The 10,314-nt window shown below is 45.4% G+C and overlaps 1 protein-coding gene across 3 annotated transcripts in view; it reads right to left on the bottom strand.

Annotated features, from left to right (window-relative positions):
• Window positions 1–345: 345 nt before the first annotated feature.
• LOC133349611 (uncharacterized) overlaps window positions 346–10,314 on the bottom strand; it is a 45,972-nt gene continuing 36,003 nt past the window's right edge. For all 3 annotated transcript variants that reach the window (XM_061563170.1, XM_061563169.1, XM_061563172.1), the window contains exons 4-5: window positions 1,404–1,534; window positions 346–500 (exon numbers count right to left, since the gene is read on the bottom strand). In XM_061563170.1, coding sequence (XP_061419154.1) covers window positions 465–500; window positions 1,404–1,534 — 167 coding nt within the window. In that variant the 3' untranslated portion in view covers window positions 346–464. The remainder of the gene's footprint in view (window positions 501–1,403; window positions 1,535–10,314) is intronic.

The raw sequence follows: 10,314 nt of genomic DNA, 5'->3' as shown, positions 1-10,314 counted from the left end.
ACCGGTGACGATTATTTGAACCTCCCCTAGGTCGACTCTGCCTCAAACGAGTAACTTAACTACTGTAGCGTATTAACATCGCCACTGGGGAGACAAAGGCGGCCGGCCGTGGTAGATACAAGTCCCGGGCGAAGCCGGGTAGTACAGCTAGTTAAAACATACAATTACAGGTGGTAAAGTTTGGTCTTCATGGAAATAACAGGGCTTTGTTAAAAAAAAAACACCTCCATGGCGGGACAACGCTGCCCCTGAACTACAGCATTTCAAAGACACGCTGGAACCACGATCCTTGAGCATCCTCCCCATCACCGTCGCCCAGCTCTACTCACAGGCGAACTTGAGCGTGGCTTGTTGACTGGCAAGGGTGCCAAATCTGTTGGTGGCCAGGCACTGGAAAGGTGCCCGCGTCCTGGTCCCTGTCGAGGTCCGAGATCACCAGGTTTCCGCCCTCCAGGCTGTATCTCTTATTCCACTTGACCTCCATGCCATTGTGACGCCATCTACGAAGCATTCGAAGAAAAGAAATATGAAAGTACGGCTCACGAAGACCGACAACTAGATTGTATGAATATACAGACCAGGGATTTTCAAGGTCCAGTATCTACCAATCAAACACCAGGCGCATGTAATATTTTAAAAGCTAGTCTACATTGAAATTGAGAAGACTGGTAAATGGTTAAGAGTTTGACAAGCCCTACAGTCGACCGTAGGACGACTGCTGTGCGAGTGACTGTTAAGGCCAAAATGACACAATCATGTGGTGTGGTTGGTATTATGGGTACACATCAGCCTTCAGGCCACTATTCCAAACGAGACTCGTGCTGGTCTCTTGAGTTTCTTACCGGGTTACACAACACAAGCTTGAAACTTCATCTCTTGCACTGACAATTCACCCACTGCATCAGGAATGAATTTTAGGCTGAGCAGACCTAGTAATTGGCCCAGGATGCCAGCTTAATATTCAACCTGCCACTGTTACATGTGGCCAGAAATCAAACTCGGGTTTTCAAAAAAGGTAGTTGTGGTTGTGATGTCCAAACAATGAATCACTCCCAAGTATTGTTGAGTGTGGTTGAAATCCACACCTTTAATGGGAGGACACTCATATTGTATATGAAGCCATGCTATTCGTACGGCTGCAAATAACTTTAACCATAAGCGTGCAAGTTTATTTACGTGCAAAATACTCCAACGTAAGTGCGCATAATGATGAGCTGATATTTTACAAAAACCACCAACCCTATGTGCAAAACAGATGTATGCTCGCCAATTAGGGGTCCCCCTCTGAGCTGCTCGGGGGTGGGAGGGGGGGGCCCTAAAGTTTTGCTCGGTTTGCTTGGGCCTCAGCGCCGCGCCCGCCACCGCACGTGGCCCTCGGCAGTGCCCCACGTCCCCCACGGTACCTGTACGTAGCGGGTGGGTTTGACTTGGCAAGGCAGCGTAGGGTCACGGTTTTTTTCCGGCGAATCCTCTGGATACAAAGTGTCGGTCGGCTCCTCAAATAATATGGGGCCAAACGGACCGATTTCTGCGACTGCACACACGCACAAAGGGTACACGGAGTCACCTCGTTAATTAACCGTGCTTTTAGCCGGTTCCTACCTTCACAGCGATGTACTCACAGCCACGACCACACAAAGAGGGGGTTCTTGTGTGGCCAGCACCATGCCCATCTACCTACGTCTCCCCAAGTGCCGATGTGTTTTACACATTCCACCCAGGCACTCATTTGTGGCCGAGTCAACTTCAAGAGAGGCTCAGAGGATGATGATTTGCACTCGTAGCATGCATAAAATTATTCAGCACCCCGAAGCACCTTACATCACACATCTCATCTCAACCATTGAAATGTCCTACTGCAGCATTCATGACAGATGCAGGTATCAATAACCACTGATGTGCACGCCTGGTTATGAAAACTCATCTTCACTAGGATTGGATCAGAGTGCGTTTAACCACTACACTAGGATTGGATCAGACTTTTGGGGTTAGTGCTGTTAGCGAGCACCTATGAAGGCCGGCACAGCACACAAGGGGGTGGTTGACCAGCACTATGGCCGACCGTCTTCATCTCCCCAATGCTGACATCTACACACCGCTGGTTCAACTAATCGTCAACGGTGTTGGCCGTGAGCGCGAATTGAACTCGGGTCGTTGGGTTCGCAGCGCAGCACGCTAACTGCTACTCGACCGCTCCTCACCATACCCTGAAATACACGCACATGTACTGTACGTGCGCACGGACACACACATTTTCCTGCAGACCCTTAAATGTTAATGTTTATTTTGAATGTGTACTTTGCTCTATCATATAAGCTATGGCTCTAATTTCCAGAAATAAATATCGAAGAAGGATAATGCACAAATAGACACACACGAACAAGTGCACAACAATCCGCTTGTCTTTTGCGCGATTTTTCCAGTGAATTTGGCAAGGAAGCAAATGTTATTGCATGCTCAGATAGTGAGAAGTTAAAGATATAATTAATAGCACCAGGGGCGCATATATAGCCGTACATGTATAATCAATAAGAATAATATTTTTTTCGATATTCCTACATCTGTTAAATCATAAGAAGCACATTTGTAAAATAATGTAACACTTAGGCTTTAGCAACCAATATAATTCACGATCAAGTGTTTGGGTTAGATCTCGCAAATGTTAAAACGTGTCGTACACCCATCTCCACCCGACGCAGCCAATTAGTAAGGTTTTTTACGTGAACAAAACGTGGAAATGTGCGACTCCTTTGGCACCACCGTGTGCGAGAAAGAGCAAAGCCACAAGGCTTACGACTGAGTCCGACATTTCACCGGCGATTACAACCAGTACAATCAGGGGATCGCCACATATTATGGTATTGCGCAAGCAAACAAAATAATAATATCCATGCAGTCTGTTTAGCCTCGTGGATTGCATGAGTGAGGTTGGTGTTCGTGTGTATATATTAAGATTCGGCACAGCACAATTGAAGGCTGTATGATGAACGCCATGCCCACAACCATTTTGCCACAGCTGACGTTAACAACACCGCTGCAACAGATACTATTCTTGTTCTCTTCTCGAAAATAATCCCAGACCAGATGGCCACTACCATATGCAACTGAATCTGGGTCAAACCAAGGTTGCTGCAATGATAGCGCTGTGCATGGACAACTATGACACTGCTACCCACATGTACGTACACACACGCGCACACCTTAATATACAGAGCATTCACGGACAGAAAGCTGCATAGACATTTCATTGAAAACTGGTCAACCGCTCAAAACATCTGCATTTAAATTAAACGTGGACATCCCTTACCCTGCTGTCTGTGGGAACGTCAATCCTGGTCCAATTAGTATGTGAGCGGGCGCCTTCGTAAGACCAAGGCAATTAATCAAATTCAGCGGTAATCAGGCAAAGGCATTCCCTATTTATCACTCCGTAGCAGAAACACCAACGGACACGGTCTGTACGACCTAATTGGATGAGTTAGATGCTATTAACATCCTGGCCAGGTGCAGCCTTGCTTTTGTATTGAATTTGTTAGCCAGGTAGGACACACAAAACAAATTTAATTTACGAGTATCGAGTGGCTATGTCCAACAAAGTGAAGGTGCTGTAGTGAAGTGGTAGATGCAAGTTAGGGAGAAAGGTGAATGAAAGGATGCATTGGAAGATGTATTATAAAATGCTACAGTGTAGTAAGAATGGCATTGAAGACATCGAATGGGAAGGCAGTTGGGTCATAGGCAGAGGAAAAAATGGAGGTCTTGAGCAAGACTTGCACAGATGGATGGCATCAGAAATATGGGCAACAAGGTGGATTGAATTCCAGACAACACAGGCAGCAGAGCAAGAGGAGCAACCATCCAGTGCACAGAGGTTGCCTGGTGGTGTCAATACAAGTCCTTGGATAATGGGGGCTGAGAGTATAAGTGGGGAGAGGTGAGGTGGGGGACCAGTCAATACATGATTTCATCACGTGAAATCCAGACTGAGCTTACGCAACTCAGCCATCCCAAATCCCTCATCCGTGAACTCCAGCTGACCTAGATACCCTCAAGCTGATCTAGAACTCCAGCTGATCTCGAATGCTGCTGCCAGACTCCTCACCCTCACCCGTAAATGAGACATTACCCCAATACTCCAATCACTCCCCAGGCGCCCAATCCAAAGCCGGATCAATTTCAACATCACCCCCACTATCTTCAAGATCCTCTCCATGGACTTCCCCCCTGCCTACACCTCTCCCCTCTCCCCAAATGCATTCTCCACTCCAGCAAACAAGACGTTGAAGCCCCCTGTCAACCTGCGCTCATTGAGAGGTCGCTCGCTTGTCTCCTCATTCCATCCAGCCATCTGTGCTGTCGACTCCCTGGCCTTGTTCAAGCCCAGGCTCAAGCCTTTCCTTTTAATTTCTTGGCCTACAGCCCGACTGCCTTTTGCTAAATAAATACGCCCAGTGTGTCAATACACTGGCTTGAGATCCGGGTGCATAGTCACTGCATAATTCAAAATGTTAAATCACACTATTCAGTCCCTCCAGAAAAACGCGATTATGCGATCGCATGATTCCATGCAAAATCAGCCAAAGTCCGCATATTTATGCGGGGGGCGCGTTTTTTCAAATACGCCGCACTTTCGCCGCATAAATTGCAGATTTCCGCGCGCAAAATATGCGGGCTTGCATGATTTCATAATCCCCGCATTTTCGTTGCAAAAAGTCACATAGATCTTAGCAGAAAGTTGAAAAATGTTGCGTTTACTTCACACAAGCGCAGCCATTTCCCCTGTTGCCATGGGAACGTTATGAAGTGACGTCACTCATTACGCGTTAAGGTCTGAAATAAAACAAGATGAGAACTTAAATATTCCCAGCACTTTCTGTGATGTAGTATGCTTGCTTATCATAGGAAGTAATAAGAAATGACTCTTTACATTAAAGTAGTAGCCTAGTGAATAGGGTGTTGTGGGAATCACTTTTTTTTCTCTTTTTCATCAAACCGCAGTTTTTGCAAGTTCCCGCAATTTAATCGCATAAAATTGCATAAATATCCCGCATATTCCATCGCATTTTTTAAGAAAACGTGCCGCATAATCAACGATTTTTGCCCGCAACAATCACCAAAAAACTCCGCGTTTTTCTGGAGGGACTGACTATTAAAAACAATCTATGAGTTTCCTGGCTGGGTTCTGGCTGGGCACCTCTCCACCCCAACAATACTATTGTTCGTGGCTGCAGGCGGTTGCCACCGAAACTCCACTGGGTAACTGGCCAATTGGGATTTTCCATGGAACAAATAAACATTCAGTGGAAACGGTGGAAGAAGAAGTTCGGAAGACGTGTAATTGATAGCGACACCAAAGGAGGCGTAACAAACTACAAATGACTGACACGGTTCACTCTGTCCTGGTACAAATCTAATAATTTTAACAGAATGTTCTATGAAGAATAAAGAAAACTCATATAAAATATTGATTTACTTTTACCGCTCCGAGTACAGGATTGTGAGAAGAGTATGCAAACGAAAGCTACCATAACTTTTTGTGTTGTAGAGAAACGGGTTCGCTACTTGTTATAAATATTTATCTTATTTTAAATTGAAAACACTTAGAAATCCATTATTATACAAGGAAATGAGTAGGAGGATCTGGGGATGTGGTAATACTTGCTGGTATGGGTGTTAAGTGAAACACGAGTATACTTGATTTAAATAGCCCAACAGGAATCCGATACACCCGGGAGGATACATAGCAAGACTGAACGAATGCCAATTAGCTCATGGGTAATACAATTCAAAATATATTCACGAAGGAAATGTCAATGAAGTCAAGGTAAAGGGTGCTAACTACTGCATCACGACTCTCCACATAGTGGCACAGGTCGTGTATGCAACCTGTTACAATCTCGACGACCGTGGTTCAATTCCTGATCACGGACACAAACTTAAATACCACTGATATCCTGTATAGACACTAACATATGCCATATCTACGTATGGAAGCAAGAAGCACACTCCAGAATGGACAAGAATAATTGCTCACATGCGTCTGGCCATGCACACAGATGGCATATCTTTATCCAGCAGCAGCAGCAGCAGCAGCAACTCACGGTGAGAGATTACGTAGGAGGGCCAAATCGATTGTTGAACGAAGGTGAGAGGAAGGCTTTGGCAGAGGGTGTTCAGTGCCCATCACTTGACGGAGACTAAAACGCTGTGCAATTGGAAGAGGCCGATGCAGAACAACCGGGCTGATCCATCAGCTTGAATTACGTGCGAGCATGTCAGAACAAATGCACCGCAGATGCGGCTGTGTAAGTGTGCATCGGCAGGTCAAGGGCACTAAAATCCAGAGGCTGGATTCTTAGTACCAGCCAGCGGCATCAGAGAGCCCACACTTCCTGCCTTCTGTTCGATCCCACTAATGATGCATGGGCAACACCTGACCTCCAAGAACCCCTTTTAAGGTCTCATCACCACTGCCTGCATTCACATTCGTCACAGACATGTGGGTGCCACTCCTGGGGTGCCGCTTGAGGCGAGATGTTAACTCCCTCGCCTGGTATGCAGGTGGTCGTGGGTTCGATCCAGACCCTGACGCCTGTTTATTTGGAGTTTGCAGGCCTCTCCCTGTGGTCTCGTGGATTTTTCTCCGGGTTCTCCGGTTTTTCCCTCCACATTTTTAAACATGCGTTTCGAGTATTTGGCTGCTATACATTTTCTTATGATAAGCCACTTCGTTGAGCTACCATTTGTGGCCAGGTAAAATAAAAATTGCATAGATTTAGTTCCAATGCCTGTTTAGGTCACCTTCCCTCCTCAATTTTGCAAATGTGGTCCAACCCATCGCAACCTCTTCTTTCCGATTGCATCGACAATGCTTCTTTTGTCATGTCGTTCCAACCATAACCTGCTTACCGTATCTTCCTATGCTTCTAGAGTTTACGTGCATGCGCAGCATGCCAAATCCAGAAGCGTCTGTGACAGCCGATTTGTTAAAGTTCATCTCTTTGACCTGTACAGCACAGACATTACTCTTGGCTGGTTAAGGAGTTGGTAGTGGCAGTGGTATGCTATGGACTCGGCGAGCGCTGCTTGACATAACTGCTCAAAAAATGACAGGGTAAGATTCACATGCTTCAACAAACAGACAAATTTCTGGCAGAGATCTATGGCCAAGCCATGCTTGTGATTGCTTTGTGCCCGACTGCACATGCGCATGAATCTCTGTGCTGAAACTCATAAAAAAAACCTGTGCCATCGGCTCTACACATCCATTACTCCACAAGCCCCACATAAACACATACGCATATGCAAATTTATGGTCCATAAAAAAACTAATATATAACACAGCCTTTTTGTCAGTCCTCTGCTGGATCAAGGCCTCTCCAAGAAATACGTCGGTCCATACTTCACCACGCTGGTCAGTGTGGGTTGGTTGAAGGGGGCCTGCAGAACTCACTCAGAAGCTGCTAACACCACTGTTGTTAGCCGTGCTTAGGAATTTTACTCAGGTCGTTGGGTTCATCTTGCATGCTATAGTTTGTTATTATTATGGTTTCACTTGTTTCCTCAGGAAAAGCTCACCGAGTCTCAGAACTCTTTTTGTTCAGGAGGGTTCTGCCAAGCTTTCACGTCAGGAGGGCGGTGTTGTTGGTGTGTGTGTAACCCCAATCGAGTAAATTTCGATTTAAAGCTTTCGTGACATCAGGGATTTATCTTCTTGGTTCTTTCGGTTTCTACGTGACTTTACCGAAAGAACCAAGAAGCCCAATCGAGTAATTTGCAGCAATTTTTTCAGCACTGGGATAGTTTGGCCTATACCGGGTCCCACTGCGGGTGCTTTGCTTAGCTATGAGAGGAAACCAGCGAGCCTGGAGGAAATCCACGCAGAACTCCTCAGAGAAAGGCGCTTGGGTCGGGAATAGAACCTCATGTCTTTCTTGCTGAGAGATACAAGTTATACCACTGTAGCGCCACCGTCCCGCTTACACAAGGATATATACACAATCACATCAGTGCAGAAAGCTAATTAATCTTTCGATTTAAAGCTTTCGTGACTGCAGGGATTCATCTTCTTGGTTCTTTCGGTAAAGTCACGTAGAAGGGAAGTAATAAAATATTATTATGTTTTATTTTTATTATTTTATTACTTCCCTTCTACGTGACTTTACCGAAAGAACCAAGAAGACTAATTAATCTAGCCCGTAGGCTATTGCACGGCGCTATGAATCTAGCGATTGGGGGGCCACGGCTAGCATCAGTGCCGAAGTGATACCTGAACTGGTCCCGGGCCCCCCTTGGCAAACCCACGCTGACCAACGAAGTGAACCATTGTGAGACAGAACCTAGAAGTCTACATGGCGTGGGGAGGCCTTCATCGGCAATGGATTGATAAAGGGTCGTAAAATATCATGAAGTAATAACGTCGTCATTCTATTATTCCAATTGTTGCGAATAATTTTCTATTCAATTAAAATGGTCATCTCGTATGTTAAGATTACTCTCTGGTTCTTCCGGTAAAGTCACGTAGATAGAAAAAATAATGAAAGAAAACACGACGTTTCGGTCGCAACACAAGCGGCTGTCTTCAGGTGAGAAAAATTATCTGCTGTTGTGGCTTTATATAGGCACGGGGGAGGGGGGAGGAGTTTGGCTGTAGGAGTTAGGAATGGGGGGGGGGGGGTGAAGGAGTTTGGCTGTAGGGGTTCCTGCAGTCACGAAAGCTTCAAATCAAGAATGTTAATATTAATTAATAATGATGGGATGAGTCAAGCCCCAAATAGGATTTGAACTCACAACCCTTCAGGGAGTGTGATAATCACCGCATCACCCAGCTGGAATTACGATGCAGCAGTATTCACTTCTCTCAGGTGGGTGATCGATTAAGTTTAAATTTTTTCAGCCTCAAAAATCCAATCGGCTGTTGTGGAGTAATTTAGCAAACAAAATTAGCTATTAACATAATTAATTAGAACTTAATCTCGAAATCACCACCGTTTTCTGAAATACGCCAATCGTGATTATGTGTGGCCTTGGGGATCATCACTTTTGCTTCCTTAACAGCATTCTCCTCAAGACCGTATGCTGCTGCGTGGTTGAATCGTCCTATTATTCCGTCGAGCAGAACGGTCCTTTTATTCGGTTGAGCAGCACAACTCGACTGAATAGAGGGACAACTCACAACCTAACTTTTGCAAGTTCAAATCCCGGTCAGCATCATTGAGTACATGAAAAGAGGTAATTCTTTGAATAGACTGGTCCTCCAACAAAGGTATTCAATTTTTTCTCGAATGAGCATTGAGGCAGCGCTTATCTCCTGTTTACAGCCTCGATCCATTGGTGACAATTCCACATTCATATGACGGGGACAAGTCTATCCAAAAGACAAACCTATTTATTTCTCCACAAAAAAGTGGTACTTATTTTTACCAACCTCGAAGGGATGATGGGCCGAATCAACACCGAACCACAAATCAAACTCGCAAACTTCCAACTGTGAGCCACTCGCTTCGATCGTTGAGCCACCCAGAGGAATTTACACCGCCGGCTCAACAAGCCCACCGAAACAAATGACGAGACCCAGCCGACGCGTGCTGGAACAGGGGAGACACTTTGACCTTTTGTTTGAACGTTAAAAGGTTACGCACTGATGCCATACTATTGTGCCTACGCTGTGCTTGTGGCCAGTATTCTGGCCGGCCACACACTGCTCTCACTGAGCACCCGACCATTAACATGCAAGCACGCATCCCCCCCCCCCGCCCTACCTCACAAATAAACCTGTGAATACGCATCCTAGGCAGAGCTCGAAGCGCCCATGCAATGACCTTGGCAGTCCCATTTACCAAAACAATTGCAATCGTTCCTACGGGCAAAATGGGTGAATAATAATTTTAAAAATCCCCATTCCCACGATGCAAAGTTCATTTTACACTTTAATTTGTTTCATTGCCAGGAGCTGCTTGGAAAAATAAAATTTTCTTCATCATCTCGCATTGTTTGTTATGTCGAGGGAGCATGACTGCTGGCCCACAATCTGTCAATTAAGCTCAATGCGATGGGGCAAACCACCGCATCATTAGACTGTCTAATTACCTTTCACACTAAATGAAATGCCACACCTAATTAATCCAGAAATGACTGCACGAAATAAATGCAGTGCATTGCTCAGCCCACGATTCATGGGGTGTTGTTTAGGGGAAGCACAACAGGGTTTTTACGTCCAAAGTATTGATTTCACAATATAATGCTGAATTGGAAATGAAAATATATTATTATGCTGTGTAAAAGTGGTTTATGAAGCACTCAATGTGCTACGCT

Source organism: Lethenteron reissneri, chromosome 31 (genome assembly GCF_015708825.2).
Source record: "Lethenteron reissneri isolate LAM-NWPU_2019-01 chromosome 31, ASM1570882v1, whole genome shotgun sequence".
In the NCBI taxonomy this organism is placed as follows: Eukaryota; Metazoa; Chordata; class Hyperoartia; order Petromyzontiformes; family Petromyzontidae; genus Lethenteron; species Lethenteron reissneri.
Note: the sequence above shows the minus strand (reverse complement) of the source record. Positions and strands in the feature narration are given on the sequence as shown.